The 24,639-nt window shown below is 41.0% G+C and overlaps 1 protein-coding gene across 2 annotated transcripts in view; it reads left to right on the top strand.

Annotated features, from left to right (window-relative positions):
• Mtm1 (myotubularin 1) overlaps positions 1-24,639 on the top strand; it is a 139,240-nt gene that overhangs the window by 31,426 nt on the left and 83,175 nt on the right. For both annotated transcript variants that reach the window (XM_005369183.3, XM_026777088.1), the window contains 2 exons: positions 13,285-13,395; positions 21,221-21,322. In XM_005369183.3, the coding sequence (XP_005369240.1) occupies positions 13,285-13,395; positions 21,221-21,322 (213 nt within the window). The remainder of the gene's footprint in view (positions 1-13,284; positions 13,396-21,220; positions 21,323-24,639) is intronic.

Raw genomic sequence — 24,639 nt, 5'->3', positions numbered from 1 at the left:
TATGCAGCCCAAGAGCTGGCTTACCAGGAATGATCTTAACTTGCGTCTGCCTGGAGTGGGAGAATCATGGCGACTCCCTGACTCAGCTTCTTTCTCCCAGCATTCTGTTCTGTTTTCTCCGCCTACCTAAGGGTTGGCCTATCAAATGGGTCTAGGCAGTTTCTTTATTAATAAGAAATCACTCCCCCATCATGGTTCCATCCATTTGCCTGAAAATTTCATGAGGTCATTACTTTTTACAGCTCTGTAGTACTCCACTGTGTAAGTGTACCACATTTTCCTTATCCATTCTTTGGTCGAGGGGCATTTAGGTTGTTTCCAGGTTCTGGCTATTTTGAATAATGCTGCTATGGACATAGTTGAGCAAGTGTCCTTGTGGTATGATTGCACATCCTTTGGGTTTATGCCTAAAATTGATATTGCTGAGTCTTGAGGTAGATTGAGTCCCAATTTTCTAAGAAATCGCCATACTGGTTTCCAAAGTGGCTGTACAAGTTTGCACCCCATCAGCAGTGGAAGAGTGTTTCCCTTACTCTGTTGAGCATTGGTCACTATATTTCTCTGGTTTATCTTGTTTATTGTTGACTTGTTCACTGGTATTTTTTCAGCTCCTAGGGTAGATTCTAGTGCATTGAAGATGCCCAATAAGTAGTATTGAGCAAGTGAATTCAGTATTATTTACATACTGCTATGTCTGTGACTTTAACAAATATTGAAGCCTTTTGATCCTCACTAGTGCAGTAGCCAAAGCAGCACACTTTTGCTAACAGTATGTTTAGTGAGAGCTCATATGTTGTTTGTTTGATCACAGCATGCACACTACTAAATTGTGGAATCCTGAATACCATTGGGTCTGGAGTTCACAAGTCCCACAGCCACCATATGACCTTGAATGTATCAAGGAACTTGACTTTGGTTAATAGTGTGACCACAGCAGGAGCAGCTGTAGGCATGTAACTCCATTGAAGCTAGTAGACTCTCACAAAGAAGACTGATCCCAGATTCTCAACCAGGAGCACACTGGATTCAGATGCTATTGAATGAGAGAGGCAGCTTAACATGTTCTTTGATGAGGTCTTTGACCTAGAACCATTCTCTCTACACTATGGTGAATCTAACACCATGTGGGGTGAATGATAATATGACACTCCTCGTGGGATTCTAGAGGAGTGCCTGGGAGAGATGGGACACATCCCATGGAGGCACATGTATTGTTGAAGTTACAATGGAGAGGGTGATGAGTCACATATGTTTATAAACTGGAAGAGGATGAAGGAAGAGAAGCAGGCCTAGTCTTCAGAGGGTTTCCAAGTCCACATATTGCACTTTCTATAGCACTATACAGTCAGACATCTGTGCTGGGGAGACAATTGAGTGATCTATGGGAATTGGGCCTCCAGCAACAAAGGGAGTAGAGGGACTAGGAGGAAATGAGATTGGAAGAAGATATATCTTCAGAATCAGAAGGCACAGTTCAGCAGAATATGCATTACATGGAGGAACACACACTAGATGCACATTTCTGAAAGTGAATACCAACTGCAGCATGGACAGTGGGTAAGAGAGGGGGAGACTGAAAGTAGGAAGACCCACTAGAAGGTTACTTTTATTCTCTGGGTAAGCAAGACAAGCCTGATTGCAATCGTGGTGGACATAGGATGGAGGAAACAGGCTGTGGACAAACTTGGGATGATTTGAGTGGGCCATTATGAGAAGGGAGTTGGAGGAGCATCCAGCAAGAATGACTCCTATGATTTTTTGCTTGAGTGATCAGAGCTGCTGTCATTCATTGAAATGGTGCTCACTGGAAAAGGGAGTATCATATAGGTAAAGCCCAGTGGGGGGACACAAGTGAGGATTGGATTTAAACTATATATCTACATGGTGGGAACATCTCCATTATAGTTGGAAATGCATATTAATACAACACTGGAAGTGATGAAAACCACTTAGTCTGTGGGCGTCCTCAAGAAGAGAACCCCAAAAAGAAGTATAGACTCAGTTGAGAAGCACAATGGGTGACAGGAACATAGTGGAGAAAACAAAGCAGCATGACTCAGAACTTCGGGAAAAGCCTGAGTTTAGCCTCTGCTAGAGCTCTGGAGGAAAGCAGAATCTTGGGGTAAAGGGAGGGATGGTTGGACAGATGGATGGATGGAAGTGGGAAATGGTACAAGGATGCAGGAGGTAGTGTGAGAAGAGATCAAGGATGGATGCCCTGTGCAGTGCATAGCAGTGTCAGTGAGCACAGATTGTGTGAGACGGAGTCAGGTCTTCTCCTCTAATCTTTGATCTTCCCCATCTTGTCCTTGCTGGAAAGTCTGTAGCTCCCTTCTTGGTGAGTCCTTCATTATCTTTTCCACCCTTACCATGGTCCCATCCACCTCCTTGCATCAGATATGTCTCTGCAGCTACAGTCATGTTGACAGTGCTCCTGAGGGTTTACTAGGCTGCTCTCGTGTTCCTGCTATGTGTCCCCATACGAGTGTGGAGTTCAGAAGACAACTTTCAGGAGTCAGTTCTTTGTTTCCACTGTGGGTTCCTGCAGTCAAACTCATTTCATCAGGCTTTCCACTGTGCCATCTTGCCTGCCCCCATAACTTTTTGTTTGTGCCCCCAGTTTTTTACTTCTTAACTGTTGGTGGAGATCACTTGACTCATAGCCAGGTTGTTCCCCAGTTCCTTCATTACATACCCTTGGTTCTCTTAAAGGTGTCATTTTGTCAGTCTGTCATCCTGAAGGCACCTCATCTTCTCGTCCCCTCTGCAATCATTATAGTGTCCCCACTATTTCTTTCCTGGGTGCCTACCCTTAAGACAGATCTCCTACTACCCTTTGTTCCTGGGATACCCCAGTCTCCTTGCTTTCAGTCTTCTCATGGTATGCCTTAGAGCTCCTCAGGACTCATGTGCTATATCTCAGTCCTCTGCTTGAAGACTCTTTGCAGACACCTCAGCTGCATATGTAGGACCCTGTGCAAGCTGCTCCTGACTGCTGTTCTTAGCATGCCTCTTCCTTCCCACTGTGCTTTATCTACCCCATTCTGGCTCCTGCAAACTACCTTTACTGTTCCTAAACCCACCCTGGGCTTTTCCTCTGGGCTTTCCTTCAGGCTATTTCCTCCAACTAAAGCATGTTCATTCCCACCCTATCCCTACCATCACTTTCTCACCTCTTTAAACATGGTTTTGTTTAAGAACATTTGTAAAAGATCCACTACACAACTAAAGAAATCCTATCCTCTGTTCCTGCTTTTACATCAGAAATAATTGCCATCTTCAAGTGCTGCTTCCCACCCCAAGTCATTCCCACATCTTGTTGCAAACCAGAAAGAATACAAGAGATGTGTGAGAAGCTGAATGAGTCTTCGGATGAGCTGATCGCTACCTTTGACAGTAGAGTTCAGCTCAGGGTTTACAAGTGCTGGTGATGGGAGAAATATGTTAAACTAGAAAGTTTTCTTTTCTGATAAGTCAGAAACAGCAATTTTCTTCCTTGATTAAATTCAAGGAGAAATCTCTAGCTTGACTTTTCTCTAAAAGATTATAACAGTGATTCAGTTCTCTCTTGTTTTAGTACAGGGGGTCTTGCCACATCACCCTGGTTTGCCTTCGACCAGTGATACTTCTGTGTCCCCAACATACTGGGATTATGGTTATTATGTATCACCATTTTAGACAGTAAATCTGTTTTTATAGCATTACCTTTTGAATCTTAGCTGGGCGTGGTGCACGCCTTTAATCCTAGCACTTGGGAGGTAGAGACAGACAGATCTCCATGGGTTCAAGGCTAGCCTGTTCTACAAGAGCTAGTTCCAGGACAGACTCCAGAGCTACAAAGTGAAACCCTGTCTTGAAAAACAAACAACAAAAACCTTGTGAATCTTGTTTTGTTCAGTGGGTCTTGTTGCTCTTCAGTGACAGCAGAGCACACATTGACTTTTACTCTGTAAAGAAACTTATGTACAGGCCTAACACCTGTAGTCTGTCTGCTTTGTCTTCCTCCTGAGTTTCCTTCCAGTACAGAGCTGGGGAGCAGAAAAGCAAGATAAGTAGACTATCTGCATGTCCTTCATACAGTCTCCCAGGTATCGAACTATGGAATGATCAGGGCTGGGTATCATGCTGCTTAGCAGGTGGGCACTTTGCTTCCTTCAGTGCTGTCACTGGCTGCCACTGGAACTGGAATTTCGGGGTACCCTAGGAAAGGTATGCTGTTTACTGTCCATTGTGACCATTTGAAAGCCAGGCCCATGTTATTGCCTGGAGAGAAAGCTAAACTCCTTCATTATGAGCAAAAGCAAAAAAAAAATGATTCTTTAAGTATTTTTCTCTTCAAATAATGCATGTAAGCCACCATGCCTGCCCGTGTCTTTTTGTTTTCAAGGCAATTATATAATACTATGTATGGTCTAATCATGTAGGATGCTAGCTGTAGGCTGAACATAAAATGCAAAGATGTGAAATGTTCTGAGATCCAGCATTGATGGAGGAGGGTCATCTTTCTATCTGTTGTTTCATTGGTTAAGTAATAAAGAAACTGCTTGGCCTCTGATAGGGTAGAATTTAGATAGGCGTAGTAAACAGAACAGAATGCTGGGAGAAAGAAGCTGAATCAGTGAGTCGCCATGATTCTCCCACTCCAGACAGACGCAGGTTAAGATCTTTCCTGGTAAGCCACACCGTGGTGCTACACAGAATATTAGAAATGGGTTAGATCAATATGTAAGAGCTAGCCAATAAGAGGTTAAAACTAATGGGCCAAGTAGTGTTTAAAAGAATACAGTGTCTGTGCAATTATTTCGGGGCATAAGCTAGCCATGTGGGCGGCCGGGTGCCGAGCCCCACCGCTCATATTACAACACAGCATGATGCTCAAAGATCTTCAGATTTTGGAACTTTTCGGGTTATAGGTATTGAATCAATAAATCCTATATTACAAATCAGTGCTGGAATTCAAGGCATGGGTCACCACACATGACCCAAACTTGAACTTCTGATCCTTCTGCTTCATCTCCTGAGTACTGGGGCTACAGGTGTGTGCCAGCATACCTGTCATGTTCCATACTCTAGCTGTTTTGCTCTCTTGTTCTGTTAAAAAGATGTCAGTCTGTCTGAGCGTCCATATATTCTCCTCTCCCAACCTGATGATATCAAGTATTGCCAGCCTTTCCTTCCTTCTTTCACATGGGAGAGGAAAGGACTAGATGCCCACTTTGCCAAAGTATATACCTCTCCCAGAACTTTTCCCTACATGCTCCTTCTGTATCCTTCGGAGCATCAGGCACCACTCATATTGAATGTTACAGTTTTAGTTTTCGTTTGTTTTGTACCCTCTCCACTGTGCACAACTACTCAAGACTCTTCATTTAAAATTGTTTAAAAAGATACATTTGTTTATTTGTGTTTGTGTGTAAGAACACTTTGCTTACATGTAGATAAATGCACCGTGTTTATACCTAGTGCCCATGGATGTGAGAAGAGGGCTTTAGATCCCCTGGAACTGGAGTTACAAATGGTTATGAACTGCCACGTGGGTACTGGAAATCAAAACCTCTTAACTACTGAGCTGTCTCTCCGGTCCCCAGAATCCTTCATCTTAAAATACCATCTTACTACTATCTTCTTCCTTCCCTTCTTGGAATGCTGTTTCTACTTTGTGACGGTTCACTCCTTAGCCTCTCAAGGTCTAGCTTCTGCTTGCTACTTATACTACACATTCACTGCTTAACTCCAAAGCCTTTGGCTGAGTGCTCAGCTTCCTAACTTCTCCGAAGTGGTTAATACTTTTCACTCTTCCTTTCCTCTGTGATATGGATTCCCCTCTGCATGGCGTGAATATGTTTTAGTGCCATTAGTTAATACAGAAGCTGCTTTTGGCCAGTGGCTTAACAGAATAGAGCTAGGCAGGAAAACTAAACTGTAGAAGGAACGGCGGGCTGCATCCTGCCACCCAGCTCCCGCGCGGCTAGCTTTACACCTCAAATAACAACACACAAATTGTATTCATTTAAACACTGCCTGGCCCATTAGTTTCAGCCTCTTATTGGCTAATTCTCACATCTTGCTTAACCCATATTTAGTAATCTGTGTAGCACTATGAGGTGGTGGCTTACCGGAAAGGATCTTAACCTGTGTCCATCTTGGAGAGGAGAGCTATATCGTCTGCCTCACTTCCCTTCTTCCCAGCATTCTGTTCTGTCTACTCTGCTTACCTAATTTTCTGTCCTATCAAAGGCCAAGGCAGTTTCTTTATTAACCAATAATAGTAACAAATAGGCAGAAGACCCACCTACATCATTAAACTGAAGGCTGTGAGAAAGTAGGCATGGTTAGAGAGAAGCCATGTAGCTGCTGCCTGGAGACAGAGGCTTCCGCTGGAGCCCTCTGAAATTTTGCTGGTAAGCCACAACCTCGTGGTGATGCACAGATTAATGGAGTTTAGGATATAAGAGCTAGCTAGAAATATACTTAAGCTATTGGTCAAACAGTATTGCAAATAATATAGTTTTTGAGTGATTGTTTCGAGTCAGGGTGGTCAGGAAATGAACTAGCAGCCTCCAACAACACCTCTGCTCCATGCTTTTGTGGCCTTCCACCCACTTGTGCCCTTTGCCTTCCAACTGCCTCAGTCTGTATTTTCCTTGGAGTTCAGTCTTCACTTCTTTCCCAATTTCCAATTGCTTTCCAAAACTACGGCTTCAGGCCCAGTCTTCCTTAACTCATAGAAGATTTGAAAACCTGCAGTGTGCTGACCATGATGCCACATGCCTGGGTACAGTGGGAGCACAGAAGACACAGTGCCTCCTGCCATGTAAAACTTGGAGTTACAATGGTATAGAGGGGGCATTCCAGTCAGAAACACAGCAGTGCCTGGTCACAAGCTGTGAAAAGTGCCACATGGAAGTACAAGAGTAGGAGGATCCTGGGATGTTGTCCAGAGAAAAGGATGTTTGACAGGTGCTCTAAAGACTGAATGTGAGTTACATGGAAGTGAGGCAGGGCCAGGGAGGCCAGAAAGATCTATGAGAGTAATGTCTGGGAAAACTCTAAACCAAAAGGAACACTAGCAGGTGATAATGTGATTAGGTGTGGGGACTAAGTATGGTAAGGGATGAGACAGCTGAGGAATGTGGGCCTCGCCAACTCCCTTAAAGATCTGGCCGTTTGTCTTATGGGCCAGTATGACCTGAACTTGATACAGTCCTTGTGCTGCAACATCCCAGTTGCTAGAATTATAGGCGTGCTTCATCATGCCTTACTTTTTGCTTTTGATAGTTTATTTTATTTTATTGATTTATTTTTATTGAGTGCTACATTTTTTCTCTGCTCTCCTTCCTTCCTCTCCCCTCCCCTTCAACCCTCTCCTATGGTCCCCATGCGCCCAATTTACTCAGGAGATCTTGTCTTTTTCTACTTCCCATGTAGATTAGATCTATGTAAGTCTCTATTAGTGTCCTCATTGTTGTCTAAGTTCTCTAGGATTGTGATTTATAGGCTGGTTTTCTTTGCTTTATGTTTAAAAACCTATGCATGAGTACATATGATAATTGTCTTTCTCTCTGTGTGTTATCTCACTCAAAATAATGTTTTCTAGCTCCACCCATTTTCCTGCAAAATTCAAGGAGTATTCTATCATGTTTTGAAACATGTCTACATTGTAGAATGGCTTTATCATACTAAGGAACATGGGCATTGCTTCACACATTCATAATCATTGTTTTCTTTTTTTGAGTGAGAAACATAGCATATTCTGTCATCAATTTTCCAGAGTATGTTTGTTCTGGCTACAGTCCCTATGCAGTAGAGTGGATCTTGAATGTATCCTTTGTATCTGACTGGAATTGTTCATGCTTTGATCAATAGCTTCTTATACATGCCTCCAGGGTTTTGGTTTTAGCATTTAGTGTTGAAAAGCTTCTGAAATGGTAAGCAGAAGGTGACAGCTTTTTCTGTGCTTCTCTAGAAGTTGACCCGGGCTGCTGTCATGAAGGAAACAATATTGGATGCAATGCAACTAGAACAGTAGCCTCTAGAGTGATCTAGAGGAGTTTTTTTGGCAGAGTTGTAAAGAAGTTGACAAATTTAAATTGATTTAAGCAACAGATGTGGAAGAGTGAGTTAGAGGCAGTAAAAAAAAAAAAGATGTCAAAGTGTTGGAGGAAGGCCTGCTTGTTGGTTCCCGGCCACCCAGCTAGTTTAGATCCAAAATAATTAGACAGAAACTGTATTATTTAAATTACTGCTTGGCTCATTAGCACTAGCTTCTTATTGACTAACTCTTACATTAATTTAACCCATTTTTGTTTATCAGTATATGGCCACGTGGCTGTGGCTTACCTGCTAAAGTTCCCAGTGTCTGTCTTAGGTGGCAGATCCAAGGCTTTTTCTAATTCCACCTTTCTTCCTCTTATGCTATAGGCCAAGCCAGTTTTCTTTATTAATTAACCAATAAAAGCAACACATAGACAAAAGGACCTCCCACACCTTCAAAGATGACAGGCTTTTAGCTGGACAATAGTGGCCACCAAGATAGGAAGTATGAGAAGAAGACATCATTTGATTTTCTGGATGTCCTGAATGTGAAGTGTCTCTATATTGGTTAATATTTATCATATTGTCAAGTCCAGTAGTATATCAAAAGTTTTCTTTTACCCCCCTTCTCCCCACCTCCAAGTTCTTCACATCTTTTGGCAGGTCCACTATTGTCCATCTGAGATCTGTGCCTCTGAGTCATCTTGGATCCCTCCTCAGGATAATCATCTCCCTTGTTTTCCCTATCTCCATCTACTCTCAGATCTCCCTGGTCCTCTTTCACTCAAGCACTAGCTTCCGTGATGCTGAGAGTTGGGAGCAGCCCTGTGCTTGCTAGTCCACGGTGTGCAGTGCTGCTCCCTGAATCTTTTTGAAGCCCCAGTGGATCATGTGCTTTTCTCAGAAAGCATTCTGTGGTTATCTCTCAGGTGAACCAGTCCTGCCAATACTCCTCCAGGGAATTCCGGTGCTGCCTCTTAAATCCGGACTATGTGTGTTTATAAAACGTCTGGACTGTGCACCTGATGCAAGTCTAAGATATGTCTGGATAGCCAGTCTCCGATCATAGTTATTTTATTCCAATGAAGTTATCACCACATAACTTTGACAGCATACAAACAGTAAGGCATCAGGTTGTCCTTTTCTGGCATCCCATTCCATTTTGTATAGACTCTTCTGCTAGCTTTTGGAACTGGCAACCTGGCATCTTGCTGTTTGGGTTCCTGTTTTTTATTTCCCAGATAGAGCTGAGCCCTAAGACCCAGAAGGGCAACTCTGCAACTTAGCTTCTCAGACCTTAGTGCTCAGTACAGTTTTTCTGCTCTCGCTCACAAGAAAGTAGATGAATGCATTATCTTTGCTGGTTTATCATATTTCTTCTCCACTATTTTAGACACTTCAAGGAATAGAAGCACATGGTTTTTAGTTAGAATGGACCTTTGAGACTCAATATTTAATGATATTTAGAAGTGATGACTCAGGTTTCCTGAGAGTTGGACTAATTTTCCTATTTTTGGATCTTCCTGTTTGCCCTGCTGAGTTATCAGACCTAGAACATGTCATTCAGGATGAGCATTGAAAATAGCTTCATTAGACTGTGTGTGGTTTAGGTGAGGAGCTGGCTGGTTCTCCTCATTGCTTTGTTTGCTGCTTCCTGTTGGACCAGGGCAGTTTGAGATCCTCTACATAGCAATTAGAGAACAGCAGTGTTCTCTCTCATAGTTAGGCATGGTGATTCACACCTATAATCCCACAACTTGGGAAGTGGAGACAAGAGGATCATAAGAGTTTGGTGGCAGTCTATGGTACACATAGTGAGTTCCAGGCCATCCTGGGCTGTACAGTGAGACCCTATTTCAAACAAGCAAACAAACGTCTCATCTCACTTTTAAACTTATGTCTTTATTTCTGGGGTTTGGGGAGTACCTGTGGACCACTTGCAGGAATCAGATTCTCTCTTTGTTCCATGTAGATTCCTAAGATGACAGCCTGGTCTTGAGGCTTGTCACTAAGTACCTTTACCCACTGAGTCATCTCACTGGTTTTCTCGCTTTTAACCTTCCTGCCTTTAAAACAACAACAACAACAAAACCTTCTTACTTCCATGTTGATATTAGAACATCAGGCTTTTATGTAACATGTGGTGCATATACTTAGGAGCCAGTTTACAGACACTCATAAATCTCAGCATAGTCCAAGAATATACCATACTTGATGGCAATGCTAATATAGACTTCAGTAAGAAGTAAATAAATTGCAATGTACAGTTATTTATATGTTACTAAGTCGGGGTTTTCTCTTTGGGCATTTTGCTTTCAGTCCTGTTGTGAAATGCATAGTATTTCATAGGAATGTATACAACAGCTATTCATGCCTCCTGACAGATGCAAAGACAGAGCTCTGCTAGAACATACTGATCTGCTCTGTGTGCAGATCACAGTCATGTCTTCCAGATGCTAAGCTGTACTTTACCATCATCAGAGTGATAACAATAACAACTCCCATTATATTCTGGCTACCACCAGTGGGTACTGTGCCAGGTCCTTTAAATCCATTATCTCAAATCATCACCACTGTACAGATTAGTATGACCTAGAGATAGCACTGACTTATCCAAGTCCTCCAGCTAATAAATGTCAGAACTCGGATTTGAGCCACTTTTGACCGTGTTGAGAGCTTGTGCTATTTTTCTCCACATGATAATAAAACTTACTTTCTTTTTACTTTTTATTTCTAAATAATCACAAGCACGCATGATCTTGTACAAAGTACAGAGAAGTCTCATGTGCTAATCTCCCAGCTGCTGCCAATAACTATATTGTTTGATTGACCAAAGTAATTTGGGAGGCCAGAGAGATGTCTCAGTGGGTAAGAGCACTTGCTTTGTAAGAATGAGGACCTGAATTTGGATACCAGCACCCACTCCAATGCCCATGTAAAAAAATCCAAGTGTGGCTGTGTATATACCTATAACCCTAGAGTTGCAGGGGAAAGAGGACTCAGTGCAGTAAGAGAATCCGTCTCATGGGAGTAAGGTGGGTGACAAGAGCAGGACACCTGGTGTATTCCTGTGGCCTCTACACACACACACACACACACACACACACACGCCCCCCCCACACACACACAAGAAAAGAGGGTGTGAGAGGATTTTAGCACAGTACAAACAATACAACAGTACAGTTAACCAGTACATGAATGTTGACAGTTGTGTCTTCATACATTCTGTGGCATTTGCTACCAAGTAACCACCATCAGTAATGGAGATATAAAACTGTTAGAGCACCACAAAAGAATCCTTTATACTCATACACTCCTCTCCTCATCTCCTAGTAACTGTGTCCCTGTGCTCAATCCCTGTCTTGTCATTTCAAGACTATTACATAGTCAGATATGGTGGCACAGGTCTGTAGTCCCAGCACTAGGAGGATGGGGCAGAAGGATTAGAAGTTCAAGGCTATCCTGGATTATAAACAAACTTCAAACAAAAAGAATGGTATATTGTATATATACATACAGAATTGCATAGCATTGTATCTTGAGATTGTCTTTACTTATACTGCAGGATACACCTAACATTTTTCCAGGTATACATATATTTGTTTCCATGGTATAGATATAACCACAGATTTATAAATTGAATTTCTAGTAAACTCATGACCTAACCATAATTTTGAAGAAGTACTTAGTTTCTTTGTCTTTTATTTTCATTCCTTTTATGTAAGGAGAGGATTTATAAATGAATGGAAAATTTTCCTTGTCTCTCCAAAGGGCGTTTTCAAAGAATAAACATCTGTCTACCTTTAAATTTTTTTGTTACTGTCAATTGCTTAACACACCATTCAAGCAAATTTTAGGTTGAATGCTCAGCCCCCAAAATGGGGCATTTATATTACCTGCTTCAAGGCTCAGAGAGCATCACAAAAGAGAGGCAAAAGGAATATGAGTCAGATGATGGGAAGGAATGCTACAAAATGCTGTCTTCTAGATATAACGTGACCATGGTACCCTTAAATTCAAAACAGCAGAGGCTACTTGCACAAGACTTGAGCCCAACAACATTCCATCAGAAGGTGGAGGGACTCTTATGTTCCCATCCCCCCCAGAGGAACAGTTAATAGTTGCTAGTAGAAAAGACATATTCCTCAATGATATTGTCACTGATAAGTTTCTCATGGGCCCGTAAATTACCATACATTTATACTCATATAATCAACTCTAAGTAATTTAGAGGTCACAAAAAAGTACGTGGAAATAGGAAAGGGACTTGTTCAAAAGAAGTGATTGTTCAGTGTGAGGGGAGAAGGGCAGAGAAGAATATGATGAGTGTGTGTGTGCGCACACACGTGTGTGTGTAATTGTGAGAGAATAAATGTTAGCGGGTTTGGCCCCTCATACCTTTATCCATTTGATTACGTATTTTCTGTCACAGTGTATTTTTGATTGTTGTTAATTCCTCTTACCTTATTTGGCCACATACCGTAATTATACTAATAGCGACATACTTGTTCTTAAATTGACTGATATTCTCTCTGCTAGCCACCTCTTCCCCCTTACGTATCTTCATCTGTATAGTTTTTGTTTTGTTTTATTATTGCTATAAATTCTTTAGGAGTACAATGATTGGGTCAAAGGATAGAGTATTTTCATGGCTCTTCTTGGTGTATATTTCCAGTCTTTGGCTTGACTATCAACCCATGAAACAAGTGCTTGGGTTCTAGTGAAGAAATAAATCCATGGTAAGAAGACAGAGAAGCAGGTAATACAATGGGAATCTCTCTTAGGTGCTTCTGCAGAGGAAGAGGTAACTAGAGCCAATTGGAAAAATGAGACTTGTAGAGCCAGAGCTACAGATATCAGAAGAATTTTAGTAGTTGGGAAAGATGGATCATTCTAGGCAACAGGCTTACTTTGAGCAAAGTGCTTGGTCCTGACTGTAGAACAATAGAGAAGGATTCAACTCAGCTGGAAATCAGAGTAGTATATGAGAGGACCTACAGAACAGACTATGAGCGACTTCCCAGGCCTCTGGAATTATAGGTAATGTCTAATGGTTGAAGATGCATTTTGATGGCATACTTGCCTATTGTAATGCTTGCTCTTTCATGTGTGGTCTATATCCTACTTTTACTCTTAAATGGCTAATGTATCAAAGGTTTAAAAAATTGAAAGTGTGTGATTATTTTGACATGTTTTTGATGTTTTCATTATACTGACAAATACTGACTTTTGTAATTTTGTCTATTACAGGATTCTTCTCTAATACTTGATGTTCCTTTGGGTGTGATATCAAGAATTGAAAAAATGGGAGGCGCGACAAGTAGAGGAGAAAATTCCTATGGTCTAGATATTACTTGTAAAGTAAGAGATTTGCTACTTTCTTATACAAAGAAAAAGGCAAATTAGTATTGGATAGTAGAAAATTAATATGGGCTTACAAAATAAAAATCATTTCCAAGGGTGATACTACACACCTTTAATTCCAGCACATAGTAGGAACTTGACATTCTTTCCTGAGCACAACCCTCCCAGACAGATGTGTAGATGGAGCGTTTTAGAAGAGTTAGGGAGCCCTGCTGCTATGGTACAATGAAGGGCAAAGGTGAACTCCAAATATGCAGAGGTAACCCTTTTGTGAACAACAGTTAAGTTTTCTAGCAACCTGATTTCATGTACTGGGTATCAGAAGACCACTATTTATAGTGTGGTGCTCAGTTCTAAAAAGAGCTAGAAGAAATTTGGAGGCCATCTGTCCCAGTAGATCTCAAATGTGCACATCAAGACATCCAGAAAGCTTTTGAGAAATGTAGATCTTTGAGTTCTGGTGCAGAGCTGACTTTAAGGTATGCTCTAAAGGTCAGGACTCAGAAACTGTCCCAGGTAACAGCCAGACATCTTGATACTGCAGGGGTCATTGCACTTTTAGAAAAAGGTCCAGACAGCAAATATTTTAGGCCGTGGAGAGTTACATGAGATATCTGTTGTATATGCTCCTGTATGTTTTGGAAAGTAATGTTTTTGTCTTAAGGACTATGCAGAGTGGCCTGGCTGAAGGTGCTGAGTCTTGAGCACTCCAAGCCCGTTATTCTGTATGATAGGGGAATGAAGCCTTCACAAAGTGTCATAACTTGCCTTGGTATTGCCGAAGGCCAATGAAAGAACCTGTTTTAAAACCTAAGTCATTTTCTAGTCTCTGGTGCTGTAATTTCTAAAAGCCAAACTCCTCTACTTAGTTTGCATTGGGAATTCAATACACAATTTTCCTCTCCAGTTTGTAAGAGATCACCATGGATATAAGCAACTAGAATCCAAAGGAGTACTCTTGCCCTGAGATTCTTCACTATGCCCCACCTCAGCTGCTTTTATTTCTGTTGAAATATGACATGTTTTCCTATTCTTTTTGTCATCCCAGCTACTGGCTACTGTGTAAGGCCTCGAAGTATAGAGATTTACTTTGAAGAAGGGTCTTTGCATTTTGTGTGAAAGGAAGGGGTATTATAGTAAATCCTCAAGGCAGTCTGGTTGATAATTTGATGATATTGAAGTGACTGTCATTCCAATAAGGTTCTTGGTTGCCTCATCAATAGGAAAATTTATATTTAAATATTAATCCCCCCAAATGAATAAGACAGAGTATATTCTTAAACAACTTAGGAATAGTTTTCCAGGAAAAAATTACATATATCAATTTTTTAATTGACCTTTGCCTCAAACCAGATAAGGCCTTATAGTAGTGTTATAAAACATTTTTTAAGGCATGGTTTTATGTCATTCAAGCTGGTTTCGAACTCCTATGCAGCCAAAGCTGGCCTTGAACTCTTAATCTTCCTCCATAGTACTGAGATTATAGACATATGCCATTTAACCCAGCCATAGAACAACCTTTTAATAAAATTACCTCCCAAGAAACACTGATGTCACAAAAGGCACATTCCATTTTCTTAGTAGTAGACCTGGAATGGATATAAGAGCAGTCTGCGACAGTGGGGTAAACACTGTCCTGTTTCATAGATCATCCTGCACCTACAGTTGGTAATCAACTGCATTCTCTCCCCAAATAAGGATCCCTACACTTGGCTGTTTTAGCGGTGTACATGTGGCTGTCACTCTTCAGTAGCAACTTGCATAGAGTAGCTGGTTCCAATGGACCTTATACAGGCACAGGAGAGAAGGTAGTTGTGGATATGGGAATTATTACCCTGCAAGCCCTCTACCACCTCTGATAACAATTTAAAGACTTTTTGTAAACAGCAGGGTGAACAGTAGTGCCAGAGAGTCCTCTTGATCTTTTCTCCCAGTTCTACTTACTTGGTTTAAAGACAGGATAGTATATTGAAGTAGTGTAAACGGAGCTTTCTCTGTCCTGCCCTGTCCCACAACTGCTTCTGAATAATCACTCAGGGGCTTAATATTAATTACAATTAATTAATTAGTTCAGGCTTTTACTAACTAGTCCTTACATTTAAATTAACTCATTTGTATTAACCACAAGACTATGGCATTACCAATCTGCTGGCATCTTGATTCTTGGGAGGCTGGCTGGTGTTTCCCCCCAGACCCCACTCTTCTCCTCTCTGTATTTTCAGCTTGACTTTCCCACCTGGCCTTATTCTGCCTTGCTATATGGCAAAGCAGATTCTTTTTAACCAGTGAGAGGAATGTATATTCACAGCTTATAGAAGGATTATCCCACAGCAAGGTAGATAGTCACATGTTTTCTTTAGTAATAATTGAGCCACTGAGTATCTCCATAAGATCCAGTTGGTAAGCACGTTGAGTCTAACAGGGAGTCTCTTAAACTACAAGGCTCTTTCCTAGTTACCCTTCCTGGATGAGTCAAGCTGGAAGTAACCAGGTATGACTTAGTGTATGCTCCTATTTATGTTCCAGACTAGATGATCTGCTGCCTGTGAATCATATGCCTTGTTCACTTCAGTTTTCTTTTTGGTCAGAAAGGTCTTTTTACTGTAATTGCATCTGAATCAGATGATAGAAAGTGGCTTGAGTCATTCATGCTTTGACATGTAAAGGGTATTCCTCTGAGTCACTGGTGGATCACAATGAAGATTGATTTGGAAATGGTCTAATTTGGAACAGAGTGGTTAGGAAAATGATGTTGTAGTGCTGCCAGTGCCCTGTGACCATTAGAAGGAAAGTTTCTTACAGGTCCTTGTGGCCCGACAGCTGGCAGCTATCTAGTGTTCTACCTGGGGCTGCTTGGAAACCTGTTTGATGTATCTCATTCGATTGAAACGACATTTCCTTTCATGTGATTATCATGTGCCAACAACTAATATCCCAAGATTTGGGGGCATATGATATAAATTGACTTTTGGACTTTTTCCAGTAGCACGCTTTTAGTATGGGCCTGAAATGTAACAGGGTGGTACAGTGTATTCCTGGCATGCATGAAATCCTGGATTCTACCTCAGTGTTATAAAAATAAAAAGAAACAAAAAAGGAAACATAAGATCCTGGGGCAGGCAAGGCTCAGTAGCTGCCATCTGCATTCAGAATGACTGATCTCAGGTCATTCATCGGCGGTCTTGGATGGAGTCTTCTTACTTTACTTGCCATTTGGATTATATATGACAAAGCCTTCTCTGGACCTTCAGACTGAGGAATTGTGAAGCTTAAATTTATCTCTGGGTTGGAAAGATGGCTCAGCAGTCATCAGTGCTTGTTGCTCTTGCAGAGGATGAGTTCAGTTCTTAGCGTACACATTAGGCTTCCTACCACCACCTCTGACTCCAGGGCATCTAATACTGTGCACATACACATAAATAAAAGTAGAACAAATCTTTTTGAAAAGTATTATTGATTAAATAAACAAAAAAACTCTTTGTAAAATATGAATATTGTAAGATGGTAGGGGCTAGGTCTAGCTCACTCCTTAGATAGTCCCAGAGTCCATGATTGATTGTTTTGAACAAAAATAACATATAAAACATTTATTCTTAAGAGAGGGCCAAGAGGTGAGTAATCACCCACCCAGCTGCATACCAAACTCTCTGGGCTCTCAGTACCAGAGCAAAACCCCTGCCCTTCCCTCACCTGCCACAGCTTTTCTAGCCAGCAGACATCCTTCCTGCAGGTAGATTGCTCCAACACCCCACCCCATCGATTAGACTCTGTAAGCTATAAGTCCATTCTGCCCCCAAACCCTCTTATCCTCCCGCGACCTCAAAGGAACTCTGAAGCACAGGCTGTGACTGCACAGAGTGCACCAAGAGAGCGGGCTAAGAGAGACCTCAGTGGCTCCCTGACACACAGACAGCTACAGTACAGGGCAGACCAAGAATAGCTCCCAAAGACACAGAAAGCCACTGCTGGGATTGGAACAAGAGGCGAAGACACTGCTGGCACCAATTGGAGGAAGAGATGGGTAGGTGCTAATGAAAGAAATCATTCAACAACCTAAAAAGCAGCATTGTAACACCAGAACCCAGTGGCCATACAACAGGAAGACCTGGTCATTCTAACCCAGAAGAAGCAGGAAAAAAAACCTTTTAAATATAATTTTGTTAGGATGATGAAGACTTTTAAAGAGGAAATGAAAAATTCTCTTAAAGAAATGGTGGAAAAGACAAAAAAAATGGAAGAAATTAACAAATCTCTTAAAGAAAAACACAATCAACAGGTAAAGCAAACAGTTCAAGACTTGAAAGAACAATAATCAACTTCATATGGAAAAGCAAAAATCCCAGAATATCCAAAAGAATCTTGTACAATAAAGGAACTTCTGGAATCATCACCATCCATGACATCAAGCTCTATTATAGAACTACAGTAATGAAAACAGCTTGGTATTGGCATAAAAACAGAAAGGTTGACCAATGGAATCTAATCAAAGACCTGGATATTAATCCACAAACCTATGAACATCTGATTTTCGACAAAGGAGCTAAAATTAAACAATGGAAAAAGAAAGCATCTTTAACAAATGGTTCTGGCATAACTGGTTGTCAATCTGTAGAAGAATGAAAATAGATCCATATCTATCCCCATGCACAAAACTCAAGTCCGAATGGATTAAAAACCTCAATATAAATCTGGCCACACTGAACTTGATAGAAGAGAAAGTAGGAAGTAGCCTTCAATGCATGGCCCAGGAGAACACTTCATAAATGTAACCCCAGCAGCAGAGACACTGCGAGCAACAATAAATAATTGAGACCTTCTGAAAATGAGAAGCTTCTATAAAGCAAAGGACACAGTTAATAAGACAAAAAGGCACCCTACTGAGTGTGAAAAGATCTTTGCCAACTCAACTTCAGACAAATGACTGATCTCCAAAATGTATAAAAAACTCAAGAAATTAAACATCAAAATACTAAATAATCCAATTGAAAAAACAGGGTACATAACTAAACAGAGATTTCTCAACAGAAGAATCTCAGATGGCCAAAAGACACTTAAGGAAATGTTCAACATCCTTAGCCATCAGGGAAATGCAAATCAAAATGACACTGAGATACCATCTTACACCTGTCAGAATGGCTAAGATCAAAACATCAATGATAGCTTATTCTGTAAGGTGAAGGTTCACTCCTCCATTGCCACTGGGAATGTAAACTTGTACAACCACTCTGGAAATCAGTATGGTGGTTTCTCAGAAAATTAGTAATCAACCTACCTTAGGACCCAGTAATACTACTCTTGAGCATATACCCAAAGGATGCTCAGTCATACTGCAAGGACATTTGTTTAACTATGTTCATAGCAGCAGCACTTGTTTTTTATTTTTATTTTTTTAAAAAGGAAAACAAACTATCTTTTTTCATTATACATACCAATCCAAGTTCCCAGTCCCTCCCCTCCTCTCCTTCCCTCCACACACCTTCCCACCCCACCCCCATCCACTCCTCAGAGAGGGTAAGGAACATTGCTTTGGATAAGGACCAATGCCCTTCCTACTATATACATGCTGATCAAGGTATCATCCAAAGAGAATAGGATCCCAAAAAGCCAATACATGCAGTAGGGATAAATCCTGGCCCCCCAGTCTGCCCCAGCCATGCAACTGTCAACCACATTCAGAGGGACTAGTGTGGTCCTATACTTGTTCCTTCCCAGTCCGGCAAGATTGGTGAGCTCCCATTAGCTCAGGTAAACTGTTTCATTGAGTAAACTAATCATGGTCTTGACCTCTTTGCTCATATTCTCACTCCTCCCACTCTTCAACTTGACTTTGGGATAGCAGCAGCATTTGTAATAGCTAGAAATTAGAAACAACCTAGGTACCCCTCAACCAAAGAATGGATAAAGAAAATGTGGTACATTCACACAATGGAATACTGCTCAGCGGTAAAACAAAAAAAACAAAAACAAAAAAACGAAACAAAGAAAAAACAATGCCATCTTGAAATTTGCATGCAAATGGATGGAAGTGGAAAAAACCATCCTGAGTGAGATAACCTAGACTCAGAAAGATAAGCATGGTATGTACTCATAAGTGGATACTAGCTGTCAAGCAAAGGATAACAAGCCTATAGTTCAAGACCTCAGATAAGCTAAGTAACAAGGAGAAACCTAAGAGAAACATATTTAGATCCCTCTGGGAAGGGAAATAGACAAGATCTCCTGAGAAAACTGGGAGCATGAAGATGGAGAGAGAGGAGGAGTAAAAGGGAAAGGAGAGGGACTAGGAGAACTTGAGGGAACAGGATAGTCAAGATGGGGAAAGAACAGAGACAGAGAGAAGGAAAGAGCTAGAGGGAGCCATTATGGGGCTATCAAGAAACCTGGCACTAGAGAAATTCCCAGGATGACCCCAGCTAAGACCCTAAGCAATAGTAGAGAGGGTGCCCAAACTGGCCTTGTCCTATAGTCAGATTAATGACTATCTTAAATGTCACCATAGACCCTTTATCCAGCAACTGGTGGAAACAGCGAGAGAGACCCGCAGCAGAGCACTGGACTGAACTCCCAAAGTCCAGTTCAAGAGTGGAGGAGTGAGAATATGAGCAAAGAGGTCAAGACCATGATGGGGACACCCACTGAAACAGTTTACCTGAGCTAATGGGAGCTCACCAACTCCAGCCTGACCAGGAAAGAACCAGCATAGGACCAAACTAGTCCCTTGGAATGTGGGTGACAGTTGTATGACGGGGGCAGACTACAGGGCCACTGACAGTGGACCATGACTTATCCCTACAACTTGTACTAGCTTTTTGGGAACCCATTCTCTTTGGATGGATACCTTGCTCAGCCTAGATATAGTAGGGAGGGCCTTGGTTCATTCTCAAAGCAGTGTGCCTTATCCTCTCTGAGGAGTGGATGGGGTGGCATGCGAGGTAAGGTGGAGGGAACAGGAAGAGGGGAGGGAGTGGGAACTGGGGTTGGTATGTAAAATGAAAAAAAGATAGTTTTTAAAAAAATAAAGTAGAACAGAATTGAAAGTTCAATATAGAAAAAAACATTCATTCTTAAAAATAAGATAGAATACTCTATTTAATGAATACTCTATTTAATACAAACAGATATTATGGGACCCTGTATTATTTTGATTCAGTTTAAAAGTCTTTCTTGCCTATTAAAGATATGTGTGTGGGGAGCCGCCATTAAAATATGGTTTTGAATCATTAATTTATAGTTCCTGAGAGTAAAATAATATCTAATATGGACTACATTAATGTGGCTTATATAGAACTCTGTGAAATTAGAATTGAATAATAAAAGTTTATTACTTATATTGCTTGTATGGAACATAAAGTGCCAATCATTTAGGGAGAGAATGTTTGTGTTTTAATGACACATTTAACAATATTGAGATTATATTTGATAGCAGGCACTCTTGAAACTTTATGTGACTTAAGTAATGTTTAATAATTAAAAGTTCCTGGCAAAGCAGTGAACATAGGGGTGGAGAGTGAATGGGCAAAGAACAAGGCATGGTTGGGTGTTTTTTTTTCTATAATGTGTTTTTGCTGTCTCATCTTCAGCACTTTGGTTTGGAAACAGCCTCATTTCTGGCGAAGTGGTTAGTCTTTACTTTCTTGGCTACAGTGGAACTATCTCCAGTTCTTCTCTAACTTCAGAAGTCAAGATATAGAAAAATGTAATTTTCTTAGTAGTCTAGATAAATCACCCTTATATGTAAGTGAATCTCCTCCCTTAATTGAAGAGTTCTTTTGCTAATTATGTTTTTCCTTGAAGGCTCAACTCTGCTTTCTCCTTTGCCTAGGATTTGAGAAACCTGAGATTCGCATTGAAGCAGGAAGGCCACAGCAGAAGAGATATGTTTGAGATCCTCACAAGATATGCCTTTCCTCTGGCACACAGTCTGGTAAAGTCCAGGGCTCCCCTAAGCACCCGCATTCTCTGTAGGGTCTCCTCTGTGAAAACTGCCTGTGCATTGGGCTTCTCTTTCCTGGATTCACTGCTTTGTATTTTCTGGTGTGGCACATTTTAAATATGATCTACTTAGTTCCAGAAGGGTCTCCCTCTGCTAGTATGAAATAGCCTGGAATCCTCTTGTGCTTTCCAATCAAAAGTGTACCCTCTAAAACCTAGTCTGTGATAGTAAGAAAATAAAATACCTTAGAACAGTACTGTTAAGTCTCTTCCCAGAATTCATCAGTTTCATTTTGGTGCTAACAAGCAAAGTAAGCCAGACTTTTGTGGCACAAGTTCAAAATAGGAACAAATCCACTGATCCTAAGATCATTTAAACAAAAACATATTTCTCTTTCTCCTCACCTCTCCCTCCCTTTCTTTCCCTGTCCCTCCTTCCTCATCTATGTCTGTGTGTCTGTGTGTGTGTGTGTGTGTCTGTCTGTCTGTCTTTCTCTGTGTGTTTCTCTCTCTGTCTCTGCAGCTGTTCCTCCCTCCACCCATCCATCCTTCCCTCCCTCCTATGAGACAGGGTCCCATGTATCTCAGAATGGCCACAAACTTTCTATGCATCCAAGGATTGCCTTGAGCTTCTGATACTCCTGCCTTCACCTCAACTGGGATTACCAGCTTGTACCACCATGGCTGGTTTCTGTGAGGTTTGGGTGGAGCCCAGGGCCTTATGCATGCGAAGTGAGCACTCTACTGACTTGACCTGCATATGCCTAGGCTAACCTGAGATTCATGATCATATTACCTCAGCCTCCTGAGTGCTGAATGACAAGTGTCTGTCACCAGGCTCAACTTCTTTTTCCTACTGCTATACCTTGCTGGCATCCTCTTATCTCTATCTTCCTCCTCTGCTTCAATCTCAGTAAACTTAGAGGTGAACACTCATTGAGGGGAGAACAAGGAAAAGAAATAATTCTTTTAAAATGTATAAATAGTCTTATTAATTAGCTATTTTTTAAAATGAGGTCTTATGTTGAATGAGCTGCGGGCCGCTTCCTACCGCCTCCCAGCTCCTGGCCACCGGCTAGATTTATACCCGAAAAATAACACGGAAATTGTATTCATTTAAACACTGCCTGGCCCATTATATCTAACCTCTTCTTGGCTAACTCTCACACCTCGACTAACCCATTTCTAATAATCTGTGTAGCACCAAGAGGCAGTAGCTTACCAGGAAGATTCTAGCCTATGTCCATCTTGGGTCGTAGCTTCATCGTGTCTGCCCTGGAGAGGAGAGGTATGGTATCTGCCTCACTTCCCTTCTTCCCCGCATTCTGTTCTGTCTACTCTACCCACCTATGTTCTAACCTATCAGGCCAAGCAGTTTCTTTATTAATTAACCAATGAAATCAACAGATTGATATATGACACTCCCACATCAGTCTTATGTAGCCCAGGCTGGCCTAACTTCACTATATAGCTGAGAATGACTTTGAATTTCTAATCCTCTTGCCTTTACCTCCCCAGTGTTGGTCCCGTTACCTTGTCTGGTTTATGTGGCACTGAGGATCAAACCTAGGGCTTTGCTATATGTAGGAGACTGAATGAAGTGTGAGGAAGCGGGATCATACCACCAAATTGTCATGTATTGTTTTTCTCCGTTTCTTTTTTGTGCTATTTCATATGTTGTCATGGTAGGTTGCTTTAGTTTGGTTTTTGGTTAGGATTTTTTTTCCTAGTGAGACAAGACATTTCTCTCTCTGGATCTTACCACCAGCAGTTTCTGGAGTCACTGGAAATGCTTACCTGGTAGAAGGGAGAAGCCATCAGGAAGATCCAATGAGTGCTCTTACATTAATGGCAGATGAAAATATGATATGCTTTGGGGATAATTCTACCAAAGTTTTCTATATTTCTCATCAAATGAGACTTTAAAAATGTTTCTTTGTAAATATTTTTAACTTTACTAGAATAAATATTTTATAGCAATGGATCTTTTAATCTGTCATGAACGTGAGACTGAAATTGTTTTTTTTTGTCAAGAAACATGTTGTATCTTGGTTTATGCACATCTATTTTTGTATTATTAGAAATTTAAGAAATAGCTCACAAACAGGTTTGAAAGAGCTGAAGCCCTACTCCATCTTCCTTCCAAATCTTAAGCCATCACGTTTCTCTTTTCTTTGACATCCTTTGTGTCTTTTAAACCTTATTCTCCTAGAAAAATAGTCCAAGTGACAGGCCAGTTTTTCCCTTAAACTACTCATCTCTACTTGAATGGTAAACTTCTTCACAAATTTCACCAACTCACTTACTCATTAATTCTTGTAACAAATGCCAAAATCAAGTGTTATTGCCAGTTCCTTCAAGGATCTGGTAATGGTCAGTGTTAATTGTCAACTTGATGGAGTTTAAGATTATCTGGAAAACAAACCTCTGAGAATACCTCTGAGGGGCTATATAAATTAGTGTACTTTGAAAGTACAATATAATTATATCATTTTCCCCCTTCCTTTTCCCTCCTCTTTCAAGCTCATGCCCCCTTATTTCTTTAATTGTTGTTACACATGCATGCATACACAGATACACACATATACACACACACAAACACATATATATCCATGTGTATGTGTGTGTATATATGTATGTATATATTTCTGAATGCATAAATACACCCTGACCAGCCCATATAATGTTACCTATGATCTTAGGTCTGACCATCTGATATAATTAGGAAGCTTTTTCCTGAGAAGACCATTTTTCCCACTCTCAGCACTTCCTACTTACCCATAGCTCTTTGTGTAGGGTTGAGGCCCTGTGAGCTTTCTTGTTTCCATGTTAGCTATCTTGTTTGGGCAGTCATGTTGATGAGACTTTATAGGTGTAGACTCTGACATTTGTTGGGAACACGATTTCACAGCAAGCTTTCTGTTCCTCTGGCTCTTATAATCTTTCTGCTCCTTCTTCCCAAATGAATCCTGATGTAGGAATTGTGTTGTAGATGTATCAGTTAGAACTGGGCATCACATAATCTCTAGTTCTCTACATTTTGATTAGTTGTAGTTTTCAGTATTGATCTCCATCTGTTGCAAAGAGAAGTTTCTTTGATAAGGGATAAAATCTACACTTACCTGTGGGCACAAGGATAAACATTTAGAATATAGTTATGAATTACATTGATTTAGAAAGCAGAAGTTTTAGGTTCTCCTCCAAGATTCATGACTTCTCTGGCCCTGCACTGTTGGTTAGATTTCTAGTACCAGGCATGATTTCTCTCTCGTTTATTGGAGGAAGGCCGCTTGTTGGCTCCTGGATGCT

The sequence above is a fragment of the Microtus ochrogaster genome, unplaced genomic scaffold (assembly GCF_000317375.1).
Source record: "Microtus ochrogaster isolate Prairie Vole_2 unplaced genomic scaffold, MicOch1.0 UNK45, whole genome shotgun sequence".
Lineage (NCBI taxonomy): Eukaryota > Metazoa > Chordata > Mammalia > Rodentia > Cricetidae > Microtus > Microtus ochrogaster.
The sequence above is the reverse complement of the archived record's forward strand: the minus strand, read 5'-3'. Positions and strand labels throughout refer to the sequence as shown.